At 52.8% G+C, this 13983-nt stretch overlaps 1 protein-coding gene across 1 annotated transcript; it reads right to left on the reverse strand.

The window, feature by feature from the left end:
- Positions 1-741: 741 nt before the first annotated feature.
- GPR148 (G protein-coupled receptor 148) lies at positions 742-1812 on the reverse strand. Its single transcript, XM_004479315.2, has one exon. It carries the CDS (start codon positions 1810-1812, stop codon positions 742-744), a length of 1071 nt encoding a protein of 356 aa, XP_004479372.2.
- Between the last annotated feature and the right edge of the window lie 12171 nt (positions 1813-13983).

Here is a 13983-nt window from a genome sequence, read left to right on the forward strand (position 1 = left end):
CAAGGAGCCCTGGATAGCCAAGCCAATCTTGAAAAAGAAGGGCAAAGTTGGAGGAATCACATTTACCAACTTCAAAATTTACTGTAAAACCACTAATCAAAACAGTGAAATACCGGCATCAAGATAGACACAAAGACAAATGGAACAGAATTGAGAGTTCAGAAATGAACCCACACGTCTGTGCTGAATGATTTGCAACAAGGGTTCCAAGTTCATTCAACGGGGAAAGAAGAATCTCTTCAACGAATAGTGCTGCGACAACTGGAGAGCCATGCAAAAGAATGACATTGGACCTCTACCTCACACCACATACAAAAATTAACTCCAATCAGATCAAGACCCAAATATAAGAGCTAAAACAACAAACTTAGAAGAAAATGTAGGAAAACATCTCCATGACCTTCTATTAGGCAATGGATTCTTGAGTATGACACCAAAAGAACAAGCAACAAAAGAAAAAAATAGATAAAATGGATTTCAACAAAATAAAAAACTTTGCACATCAAAGGACGTTATCAAGAAAGTGAAAAGACAACCACCAGAGTGGGAAAAAATCCTAGCTTACATTTTAAAGTAGGATTTCACTGTCACCAACAGGGAGCATGCTCTGCTTAAAAACTGTTGAAAGGTTGAAAACCATAATGCGAGGCCATCTTGAAGGTCCTGTATCAATTATATTTCAGAGTGCTGAGCCGTTGGCCAGAATTGGATACGGAGGCATTCGACATATAAGTGTTAACCTCAGTCTCCTTGATTGTGACCTCTGAAGCTCTGGGAAAGGGTGAAGATAGCGCTGTGCCTTCTAGGCAAGAAACGGCCCTGGACCACAATGAGCAGCTGTCGGTAGCGGAGCACATACAGGTAGGGGAGCACGGCGCGGGGAAGCATCATGAGCACCTCGCTGTTGGCTGCCCTCAGCCACACGTGCGTCTTGGCACTGATGTGGTGGTTCTTGGTCAGCAAGATGTCCAGGGAAAACACCACCACTGGGCTAATGTACAGGGTGATTATCACCGCGTGGATAAGCAGCGTGCCCCTGGCCCGGGAGCAGCCCTGCGTCCAGGCACCTGAAGTTTTAGCCTCCGCGTAGATCCTGAAGAAGCAGTAGGTGATGAGCGCGATGCACAGGAGGAGAATGCAGAAGACGGAGGCGTGCGTGACCGTGGCCAGGTGGCCCCGGTTCCGCTCGGCGGCTGGGCTCAGCTGGAGGTTGCACGAGGCCTTTTGCTCCTCCAGGCTGGCGTCCTGCCGCTTGTTGAGCCAGATGAGGAACGTGGGGAAGAAGCTGGCCAGCAGCCAGATGAAGGCCACTGCCTTCCAGGCAGCCCCAAAGGACACGGCGGCCAGGTAGTGCAGGGGACGCGTGACGGCCAGGCAGGTGTGGAGCACGGAGGCGGTGAAGGACAGGAGGGTGCCCATGTACGAGGTGAAGGCGGCGTCGGTGAGGAAGCCACAGACGATGCGGCCCGGCTCCCAGAGGCCCAGGCTGCTGGTGGACAGCAGCATGTGGAAGAGGATGTAGGCCAGGTCGGACGCCAGCACGTTGGCCATCAGCAGGTAGTGGGGCTCCTGCCGCAACCGCTGGCTGCGCAGGATAGTCACCAGCAGCAGGGGGCTCAGGGCCAGCGTGGCTGCGGCCAGCAAGCTCGAGGGGAGGAAGAGCCAGCACAGAGCCGAGATGGGCACCCCGAAGTCCCCCAGGGCCGGGGGGGTGCTGGCTGCCGGGGACAGGCGGGGTGTCTCGCTGCGGTGCTGGCCTGGGGCTGACCATGCTGGGGAGCCTGGGGTGCTGGGTGCCAGCTGCCCTGCCATGCTTCCTGGCGGGAGTATGGAGCTCTGGACGAAAGCCAGCCCGGCGTAGTCACAGGTGGCTGGCTCTCTTGGTGCCAGTCCTCTGCAGAGCTGCCTGGGCTGGGACAGGCCTCGGGAACGGCTGGGTAACAAAAACAGAGATGACAATGCGGACCTCCGCTTACACGCCGCTTCCTATGTCCATGGAAGTCTCTTTTGGACCCCCATGATCAGCCCACTGCTGTGGCTGGGGCATCTCTGTCCTCTCGAGTGCCATCACCCTGGCTGGTTTGCTTGCTGGGAGGGTGCAATCAATGCCCACCAAAATGGGCTGAATTCGGGGACCTGCGAGCTCCCGGCTACGCTGCCGCAGGGAAGGAGCAGCCTGGGAACCAGGATTGCCTGGCTATCGACCCTGCTGGGGTCTCAGGACCTGGGGTGGGGCTGGAGGAACCTGTGTGTGCCCACAGATCGTCCCAACAGAGCCCTGGGGTGCAGCCTGAGGCCTGAGCGTCACCCGTCTCTCCCCCCACACATGCCCTCCACCCACAGCCCCCCTCAGACAGCGCTCAGGGACCACCAAGCCCTGGCCCTGAGTGGGAGTTCCTGTGTGGTGGAAACTCCCTGCTGGAGGCCAGGCCTGGCAGACTGCACAGGAGCATGGAAAGACTGAAGACATGGATGAGATGCCCACAGGCAGCTGGAGCGTGGAGTTTGGGCCCATATGAACACGGATGGCACACACTCGGCTGGGCACCCACCGCTAAGATAAGGGGGTTCTTGGGGTCAGGTGGGCAGGTCCAGGCTGTGTGGCCCTGAGAAACTTGGCTTGCCCCTCTGTGCTCCGGTTTCCTACCCATGGACTGTGAACACTACCGATACTGAGACCTCTTGGAAATGCTGAGAAGCTCCAGAGGCAAGTGCTTTGACAGGCGGTAGCCTAGATACACGCTGGCTCTCACCACCTGCAGCCTCCTCCTGGAGGTTTGCTCCTTCCTGCTTTTAGCACCCTCTAAGTGTCCAGCCCACAGGGACCCTTATCACCGTTGCAGAAGAGCCGGCATAAGCCGCATGTGGTGGTGGGGACACTCCCACTCCTCGCGCGTTCTGGGGCCCAGCCCTGCCTCTCGGCCGGCGGCGACCCGCAGCCCTGCCCGGGGGCCGGCGGCGCGTGTGGGCCACAGCTGCTGAGCGCGCTGCGCTTCCTGCCAGCAGACTGGGTATTAATAGAACCCGAGGGAGGTGGGTATTTCAGACTCTGAGTCGTGAGCCGAGCCGCCTGGGCCAGAACCTGAGCCGGAGGCGCCGGGGCCGGGCGCTCCCCTGGCGCTTGGGCGGCTCGGGGCGTAGCGCCGGCGCCCTCGGGCTCCTGGCCCTGCGTGCCCGTCCACGGCGTCTTAGGCGGCGGCCCGAGGGTCCCAGCGCCAAGGCCGGCGCAGCGCGAGCGGCCGCTTTCCTAAGCGCGTCCCGCAGGCTGCCCGCGGGGGTGCGGCTGAAGGGGTAGCGCCTCCCGCGCGCTCCACTGGCAGGGCTGGGGGAGCAGGGCTGTGTGCCCGGGAGCCCTCGCCCTCCCGGCTCCGCCGCCTTCTCCTGCCGCGCCCGCACGCAAGGTTTCCTTCCTCCCTCAGAGGAACCTGCCGCACCCAAGCCCCCGCCCGCCTCCGAGGGTCTGCAGCATCTGCTGGAATCGCCGCACCTGCGCGCCGATGGCTAGGGGGACCGCTGGAAGGGTGGTTCTGAAAAAGCATCTCCCCTCCGAAACCGAAATCAGAGGGCGGACGCCTCCCTGCTCAGGACCCCCCGCCCCTCTGCCCTAGCCTGGCTCCCTAGGTGCCCCCCTTACTCAGATCCACTTACAGACTTGCAGATGATTCTGGGGCGGGGGTGTAGGGACCCCGGGCCCAGGCGCTGGTGAGTGGGAGCCCCGAGAAGGCAGAGCTGCCGGGAGATAGGCAGCGCCCTGCTGTCCTCGGGCCCAGGTGGCAGCCCTGCCCTCCCCAGGCCGCAGTCCCAGAACGCAGATTCCCTGCAAGAGGGAAACGCGTTAAATGACACACCCCAGGTGAAACCGGGGCTGGAACCTCAGTCCCTCTGGCCCAGCGGCAGGGCTGATAAGGAGCAGCGGCGGCAACCGCAAGGGCGTACCTGGTGCCTGAGCTGCTAAGTCCAGAGGCCGCCTTGCTGTTCAAGAAGTACTGAGTTAGTTCATTCCTACCCACCCTGGAGAAACTTCCTGAAAATTCTGCATCCAATATCCCTTCAATATATAACCTGTGAACAACTCAAAAACTATTATGACCAATATGATAAATAGTGTTAATGTCAAAGCCAAATAAAAAAGTACATGAAACAGCCTCAGAGCCCTGCAAGGGCGCTGTCCCCGCGGCAGTCTCACTCGCCCCTGGTGCCCTACCCAGGCTGCCCTCCAGAGAAGATGTGCTCTCCCTGGGCCAGCTCTGCACGGAGGTCTGAATGTCCCCTTGGTCACAGAGCTGGCCATGGTGGGGGTGCTGGAAGGAGCTGGGGCCCTCGAGTCAGGCCGTGGCTCTCGTCACTGGCTGGTGGCCCTCACGGCCCACTTGCCTCTGTACCCTCTCCTTGCACCCATGACCAGAGTCCTGGTGCCTGCCAGTGTGTTGGGGGCTGCGGGACATCATAGGTGGATGTCACAGGGTGGGTGTGCAGCAAAGGTCAGGGGATCTGCATAGAGCTTTGAAAGTAGGATCTCTACCATTTGTGCATGTCAAAAGCCTCAGGATGGCAGGTGCACCCCCATCATTTGACATGGAAGGAAGGTACTAACCAGGGTTTGCCCAGCGCCCACACATTAGCTCGCTGCACCGCCACACTGCTCAGAGAAGCTGGTGTGGAGGGCTCTACTCGGCAGGTGAGAAATGGAGGTCAGGGAGGTCACCTAAGGTCACACTGCCTTAGGCTTGGATGTGTCAGGGTTGTCTCACCTGAGACACACAGAGTCCCCGCCGCTGCATCCCCCAGTGGTGGCAGTGGGTCAGGAGTTACTCACTGTGATGCTGGACGGAGGCCGGGAAGGTTGGGGTGTAGGGAGTCGTCAGGCAGCAGAGGGGTCCTGATACCCCAGTCTGACTCCCGCCTCCCGCCGCTGTGTCCCTGCAGGCTGGCGGAGCTAGCCTGCCAGGTCTGAGAGGATGAGCTAAACAGAGCGACTGCTGGTCTCCTGGCAGCAATACGACGTCCCTCAGCAACCGGCTCTGTCACCTGACGGGGCTCCAGGAACAAGGCCGCAGAGGAAACCCCCGCCCCAGGTCCTCTCGTCAAACATCCAGATGGCCACAGGGCGTCGGGGTGAGGCGCGGGAGCTGAAGGCGTCGGGGTGAGGCGCGGGAGCTGAAGTGCCAGGCACCTTACGAATCTCGTTCCATCTTAGGAACCCTTCTAAGGGTAAGGAAATTGAGGCTCATGTGAGGCCAATGAACTTTTCAAGGTCACAGAGAAAATAAGTTGGCAGAGCTCATGTGTGAGCATAGGTGTGTCCCACTCTAAAATTTAGAGTCTAAATCATGTTATTCTACCCATTTCTGGTGGTTGCCCTGCCTCTGCTTTCCTCTTTTTCAGTCCATCTTGGGCATTGACAGTATTCTTCATCATCATCACCAACTCTACCAACATCAGTATCCTCTACACCATTACTGTAACCATGTCATCATCACTAATGCCATCGTCGCTACCTCCTCCTTATCTCACCATCACCATCACCTCACACCATTGTCATTATCATCCCCATTTCATTAAGAACACAATCATCATCACCATCAGCATCACCACATCACCACCATCACCACCATGACCACATCACCACCATCATCACCACCACCATCACCACATTACCGCATCACCACATCACCACATCACCACATCACCACCATCACCACCATCACCACATCACCACATCACCACATCACCATCAGCATCACCACCACCATGACCACATTACCGCATCACCACATCACCACATCACCACATCACCACCATCACCACATCACCACATCACCACATCACCACATCACCACCATCACCACATCACCACATCACCATCATCACCACATCACCACATCACCATCAGCATCACCACCACCATGACCACATCACCACCATCATCACCACCACCATCACCACATCACCACATCACCACATCACCATCATCACCACATCACCATCATCACCATCAGCATCACCACCACCATGACCACATCACCACCATCACCACCATCACCACATCACCGCATCACCACCATCACCACATCACCACCATCACCACATCACCACCATCACCACATCACCACATCACCACATCACCACATCACCACATCACCACATCACCACATCACCACATCACCATCATCACCATCAGCATCACCACCACCATCACCACATCACCGCATCACCACCATCATCACCACCATCATATCATCACCACATCACCACCATCACCACCATCACCACATCACCGCATTACTGCATCACCACCATCACCACATCACCACATCACCATCATCACCATCAGCATCACCACCACCATCACATCACCACCATCACCACATCACCACATCACCACATCACCACCATCATCACCACCATCATATCATCACCACATCACCATCACCACCATCACCACATCATCATCACCATCAGCATCATCACTATTATCACCATCACTGCCACCATCATCATCAACACCATCATCATCTCCATGGTTTTTACCTGGCGCTGTGCTAAGTACTTCACAGAATTTCCTACACCCCTCCCCAGTGAGGACGCTGGAGCTCAGAGTTGTCAAGGGACTTTTGCTATTCATCTCTACTAAGTAGCTAAGTGAATAATCTAAAATGCATATTGTGTCATGTTGCTCCCACATTAAATAAAACTCCCCACCAGCTTTTCATTGCTCTTAACACAAAAACCAAGATTTTCATCCAAATATACGAGTCCCAGGGCAGCCCTGTCCCTCCTCCCTTCCTCTGGTCCTTTCTACCCCTTAAAGGAAGAGTGGCCCTCCTGGGGCCATTGCTGTCCCCTTTGCAAAATTAATTGCTGCTCACCCAGCTCTCAGTCTGAATGACTCTTCTTCTGGGAAACATCTCCTGAACCCTAGAATGGATGACAACTCTTGCTTTATACTCTTATATACTCATATATTTCCCTTTGTTTATTTTATGACATGCTTTAATTTGTCAAAGGGCTGCTGACGCAAAGTACCAGAAATCTCTTGACTTTTATAAAGGGAATTTATTTCAGGTAAAAGCTTATAGTTCCAAGGCTGTGAAATGTCCAAATTGAGGCTTCAGCAGAGATGCTTTCTCGCCAAAATCAGCTAGTGTTTCTCCTGGTATTGTTGCCACGTGGTGAAGCAAGATGGTTGCTGTTCTCTGCAGAGGTCTCTGCTGTCCTCTCCAGAACCCACCATCTCTTGGAGCTCAGCTGTGGGCAACCAGGCACAGGGCGAGTCTCTTTCCAGGCCTCAGCTCTTGACCCTCTCAGGGGCTGCTGTTTTCTTGCAGTCCTTTCTCTCGCATGGCAGCTCCCTTTTCCTGTGTCTGTCTGTCTGTGTGTCCTTTTATATCAGACCCAGCAAGGGGGGGTGGTGGTGTGTGACATAGTTCAATCAAAACCCTGAAGCAGTCTTACCAATTAACACAATCAAAAGCCCCTCAGCTGAATTTAATGCAATCAAAGTGTACCGTACTCAGAGGGATAGATTGGTTTACGCACATCGTTTTTCTCTTTTTGGGATTCATAAAATAATCTCAAACTGCCGTGAGCCACTTGCTACAATTTCACTTGCATATCTCCTCATGTGATTGATTATATGACTGTGCTATCGGCATTGGCTCCCTGAAGGGGCTGATTCTGTTTTGCTTCCCAGTGAACTCACTCATAGTGCCTGTCACACAGAGGGGATTCCATCCACGTCTTTTTTGGAAAAAAGAGGCACCAGCATGAGGATTAAAATGCCTTGTCGTTTAAGACCAGTGGATTTTGACAGAGACAGGAGGACCTGGTGTGAGCCAAGCCGCGAGGTATGGTGGAGCCTGGCACCGCCGATGCGCTGCACGGGACCACCACCGGCTGCGGCAGGAGGCAGGGTGGAGGCGAGCCTCTAGAACGCCCCTCCGCATGGCGGCCAGGGGAACTGTTAATGCATTCACTTACTTGTGGCAAGCTAATTTTACTTACCTGATGTTAGTCTGCAGGTGACAGTGGGCATCTGGGACGCCTCTGACCAGCCTCTGACCAGCCTCTTCAGTCTGTGCCTCGCATTTCTGCTCTGGCCACTGTGTCCCTCCTGGAGACCTCCCCAAGGCCCCAACAGCCAGGAAGGGGGTCCAGCGCCCACCAGGCCTAAAGCCCTGGCGCTGCCCGGTGCTGCCCGGCTGCCCTCCCTCCTCTCCTAAGCGGTCCCAGCTCATTCTCATCTCAGCCCGAACTCTCGTTCTCCCTGCTGCCTGCATGCCTGCCAGGCTGGTTCCTGCTGTGCTTCACCCCATCTTCTGGAGGCTCACAGTCCTCCTCACTGCATCACCCCATTCTCCTTCGTTTATTGCTTTCTTCACATGGAATTTATTTTGTTCACTTATTTAACAGCTTGATCTAGAGCACTTTGTTCTTTTGCTATCACTGTGAAATAAGTTAAATATATTGAAATATTTTAAATATTCTGAAAAAAGGAATTAAATGCTTATGGAATTAACAATGTTCATATTTTAACACATTTGCTTCCAATCATTTTTATGCAACAAATCATTTCATAAACAGTTGCAGTCCCCTTTGCCACTATGCTCTCTTCCGCTTCCTGCCCCCACTCCCTGCTGAGCAGCATCCACCCTGAATTTGCTTCCCATCCATGTTTGCTTTTTTAATTAAAAAATTTTTTTCCTTCTTTATTTTCTTTTAAATGTTACATTTAAAAAAATGAGGTCCTCATATACCCCCCACCTCCCCTACAAAACTCCTCCCACATCAACAACCTCTTCCATCATCGTGGCACATTCATTGCATTTGGTGAATACATTTGGAGCACTGCTGCACCACATGGACAGTGGTCTACCTTGTAGCCCACAGTCTCCCCCAGTCCTCCCAGTGGGCCATGGCAGGATACACAATGTCCAGCATCTGTCCCTGCAGCACCACCCAGGACAACTCCAAATCCTGAAAATGCCCCCACACCATATCTCTTCTTCCCTCTCCCTACCATCAGCAGCCACCATGGCCACTTTCTCCACATCAATGCTACGATTTCTTCCCTTACTAATCACAATAGTTCCCCGGCAGAACTCCAGAGCCATCTGCCATGACCACAGAACCTCCCACCCACGGTTTTGAACTTCCACTGCAGATATGTGGTCCCAGGACTGTTTATAGTGCTGATTTCTATACTTGCCATTGCACCACCATTTTATTCCACTGCTTGCACTTTTTTCTGTCCATATTGTAACTCCCAGGCCAATACGCAGTGGCCCAGTTCAATCCATTAAAATGCGTCACAGTGTCCAGCTCTCTGACCTTCGACCCCCATTCATCCTCTTGCTGGTGGACATCTATTCTATTTCCAGGATCACAAGCAGTGCAGGGATGAGGATGCTAGCGTGTGGCTCAGTGGGCTCACGTGTGATGCTTCTCTAGAAGTGCAGCTGCTCTGCCAAGAAGAATCCACTGTCAGTTGTGCCGGATGCACCAACTTGCCCCCAAAGTAGCCCCTTGCACTCTCCCAGCAGAGTTTCCAAGGACCATGGCCAAGTGAGCAGGCAGGTCAGGAGAGCCCGTGGGCCTCCACGGAGTGGGGGTAAGCCCTCCTGATACAGGCCAGCACCCCCTCCTTGGACATGGCCCATTCCTAGTAGCACTTGGCGTCAGGCAGGACGCCGGTGCCTGGATTGGATCTGAAGTTGACACTGGTGACATAAAGGAGCAAGTGGGAGTGCCAACCCTTTGCTGGCTCCATCTGTTGTGGGACTGCCATGCTGGCCCCTCGGATGAGGCCCGCCTTGTCTTCTCCAAGAACCCTCCCCAACCTCTTCCTGGAACCTACAGCAGTAAGGCAGGCATTGGTGGATTCTTGAAATACAGCAGAAGGGAAGGAATCAGTTGTGTTCAACATCTGTTGAAATGCTGTGTCCGCTGGCATTACCTTCAAAGAGCATTTTCTTTTTTCCAGCAAACCGCAGCAGGGTAGAGTGGGAGGCTGTTCATTCTAGATAGGGAGGTAGGACTTTCCCCGGGCGTCACATGGAAGCTTGCTGCTTGTGGATGAATTGAAAGTTACCAGATCCTAGAGTCACCACAGACCTGGGGTGGGTGGGAGCAGAGCCCGGGGGCCGGAGCTACCGGTCCTCCAAGGGCTCTGTGTCACCAGAAAAAGGGAGACGAGCCTTCTGCCTCCTTGGAGCTTGCAGTACGACGGGAGGACGAGGATGAGGGAGATGGACGACCCTCGTCCAGGGCCCTGCTCCCCCAGGGCAGAGGCAGATGAGGGATTTTCTTTTTTTCTTATGGAAAAAAAAATTTTAATTGCCTTTTTTTTTTTTAGATACATAGATCACACACAAAAAATGTTACATTAAAAAAGTATGAGGTTCCCACATACCCCTCACCCCACTCCTCCCACATCAACAACCTCTTTCATCATCGAGGCACATTCGTTGCATTTGGTGAGTACATTTTGGAGCTCTGCTGCACCACAGGGGTTATAGTTTACATTGTAGTTTAAAGTCCCTAGCGAAGTGGCCCGGAGGATTCTGAGAGAGAGAGAGGAGGGGGGGTGGAGGGAGAAGGGGAGGTGGGGGAAAGGAGCAGGTGGGGGAGAGGGGGAGAGGGAAGACCGTCCACTTGCGAGGGGATAAGGGGGGCGGAGGTGAACTGAGGCCGGGTTTGGTGGAAGAGGAGGCACCCGGCAGGCGCCGCAGCTCTGCGCAGGCCTGGAGCCCGCGCGGGCTGGGGCGCTATCCCGCAGTTTTTGCTGCCGCCCCGTGGCAACGCTCTCCTGGGCCAGCAAAGAGCCGCGCCTGGGAGGCAAGCGCTGCCCCAGGCGAGCGGCCTCCGCCGCCCCCCGCGCGGACCCCCGGCCCGTGCCGGCGGCCGAGACCCGTCTCCCGCGCTCGCGCTGGGGCGCGCCGGGGCAGGGGCCGCCGCCCGGGGCCGCGGGGGCGAGGAGGCCGCAGCGGGGCCCGCGCCGCTCCCGCGCTCCGGGCCCGGGGCTCCCTGCGGCGCAGGCGCCTCGGCGGCGGGCCCGAGGCCTCGCGGCCCAGCCCCGGGCGGCGAGCAGACGCGAGCCGGGAGGCCCTCGCCGGCGGCGTCGCCGCCCCGCCGCCCCGGCCCCCTCCCCCGGGCACGGAGGCGCCCCGGGGTAGCCCGAGGAGAGCGCAGCGCGCGCTGCGGAACGCCCCGGAACGCCCCGGGCCCAGCCGGCGCCCCTCAGCGCGCCGCCCGCCACCCCGGCCCCGGCCGCCGCCGCTGCAGCCCCCGCCCGCCCCCAGCCCCCGGTCCGCCCGCCCCCAGCCCCCGGCCGGACGACCCGCTCCCCTCCGCCCCGCCGCGCGGGGGCCGGCGCCACGACCTCCCCTCGCCCTGGAGGCCCGGCCGCCACGCTGCGCGCCTCCGCCACTCCTCAGAGCTCTCCCTCGCCTCCTCCACTGCCTCTGACCGTTAAGGCGGAACGGGATGACTTTTTCAAAAATTTTGTTTTGAAGTAATTTCAGACTGACAAAAAAAGTTCCCAAAAGAGTACCAAGAATTCTCACACCCTACACCCACAGAGGTGAACATTTTACAATTTTTCTTTTTTTTCCCTCTGTCTCTCCCCCGCAACAACACACGTACGTGTGTATACTTATTATTTTCAGGGACCGTTTGAGAGGAAATGGAAGATATCATGCCTCCTTACCCCAAAACTTTAGCGTGTCTTTATCAAAATAAGAACGTTCTCTTACTTCACAACATTACAATGATCATAATCAGGAAACAGCACAAATATAGGACTATTATCTGAGTTACAGGATCTTATTCAGATTTCTGCCAATTGCCCCACTGATGTCATTTAGATCAAAAGGAAAAAAAAGTATTATCAGGACCCAGTCCAGGATCACAGGCTGCATTCAGTCTCCTTTACTGTACCCCTGCTTCTCCGTCTTTCTTTGCCTTTCATATGTCCTTGACATTAATTTATTTTTTTAATTTATGTATTTTTTTAAATACACATAACATTAAATTCACCATTTTAACCGATATAAAGTGTACAATTCATTTAGTCCATTCACACTGTAGCACAACCATCACCACTATCTAGCCCCAGAACATTTTCTTCAGCCCCCCAAAAGTCTGGCAGCCGTTAAATAGTCACTCCCCTCCCCCTTCCTCCTCCCCCTAACCCGGATACCACTTTTTATCTCTATGGATTTGCATGTTCTAGATATTTCATGTAAATGGAATCATAAAATATTTGGTCTTCTGTGTCTGGCTACTATCACTCAGCATAGTTTATAAGATTGTACCTTGTGTAGCCTATATCAATATTTCATACTTTTATGGCTGTGTGTGCATGTACCAATCACGTTTTGTTTATTCATTCATCAACTGATGGACGTTGAGGTTGTTTCCACTATTTGGCAATTAGGAAACGTGCTGCTATGAACATTCCTATACAAGTCTTTGTTGAACTCCTCTTTTCCTTTCTTTTGGGTATAAAGCTAGCAGGATTGCTGGCTCACAGCAATCCTTTTTGAAGAACTGCCAAAACGTTTTCCACAACAGCTGTACCATTTTACATTTCCACCAGCAATGTAAAAGGGTTCCAATTTCTCCACATCTCCCCAACACTTATTATTTTCTGTTTTTAAAAAATTATAGCTATCCTAGTGGGAAGCAGAGGTCATTGTGATTTCGATTTACATTTCACTGATGACCAGTGATGTTGAGCATCTTTTCATGTTCTTATTGGCCATTTATATATCTTTTTTAGAGAAATTTCTATTCAAATCCTTTGCACATTATAAAATTGGGATGTTTGGTTTTTGTTGTTGAATTACAGCAGTTCCTTATATATTCTGGATACTAAACCTTTATAAGATACATGACTTACAAATATTTTCTTCTACTCGGTCTTTTTACTCTCTTGATAGTGTCTTTGATGCACAAAAGTTTTTAATTTTGATGAAGTTAAATTTATCTTTTGCTGCTTGTGCTTTGCGTATATCTACAAAAACCATTGCTAAATCCAAGATCATGAAGATCTATCCCTATGTTTTATTCTAAGAGTTTTATAGTTTTAGCTCTAATGTATAGGTCTTTGATCCATTCTGAGTTAACGTCTGTAACTGGCATAAGTCAGTTTCCAGCTGCTAAAACAAATACCATGTGATGGGCTGGCTTAAACAACATCAATTTATTCGGTCATGGTTTTGAGGCCAGAAGTAAAAACCAAGGCAGCAAGTCGTCATTGCTTTCTCCCTGAAAATTGTGGAATTCTTGGCTTTTCTGTCATATTGTAATGCATATGGCAGCATCTTTTCCTTTTTCATCTGGTTCCACTCACTTCCAGCCTCTGCTCCTCCCTGGTGGCTTTCTCCCAGTGGGTATTTCTATAAAGCCTCAGGAATAAGATTAAGACCATCCTGATAAAGTTGGCCACACCTTAACTAAAAATATCATCTTCAAAAGGTTCTAGGTACAATGGGTTCACATCCACAGGAATGGATTAAGATTAAGAAGGTGGCTTTTCTTGGGGGGTGGGGGTAGGGGTGGAGGTGGGAGCACATAATTGAATTTACCACAGGGTCCAACTTGGTTTTTTTGTGTGTAGCTAGCCAGTTGTTCCAGCACCATTTATTGAATAGTCTAATTTTTCCTATTGTCAAAAATCGGTTGACTGTAGATGTATAGGTTTATCATTTACTCTCAAGTCTATTCTGTTGATCTGTTTGTCTATTCTTCTGCCACACTGGTTTCACTACTGTAACTTTGTAGTAAGTTTTAAAACTTACGAGCTCTCTAAATTAATGTGTCATTTTCAAGATTGTTTTGGATATTTGGAGGGTATGTTGCAATTCCATATGAATTTTAGTGTCAGTTTTTCAGTTTCTGCCAAAAAAAAAAGACTACTAGAATACTGATAGGGATTATACTGAATTTGTAGATAATTTAAAAGGATACTGCCATCTTAAA

Source organism: Dasypus novemcinctus, chromosome 7 (genome assembly GCF_030445035.2).
Source record: "Dasypus novemcinctus isolate mDasNov1 chromosome 7, mDasNov1.1.hap2, whole genome shotgun sequence".
Taxonomy (NCBI): domain Eukaryota; kingdom Metazoa; phylum Chordata; class Mammalia; order Cingulata; family Dasypodidae; genus Dasypus; species Dasypus novemcinctus.

What these genes read in the sequence shown, in the direction of transcription:
- GPR148 (XM_004479315.2), bottom strand. Translation starts at nt 1,812, where the DNA reads ATGGCAGGGCAGCTGGCACCCAGCACCCCAGGCTCCCCAGCATGGTCA.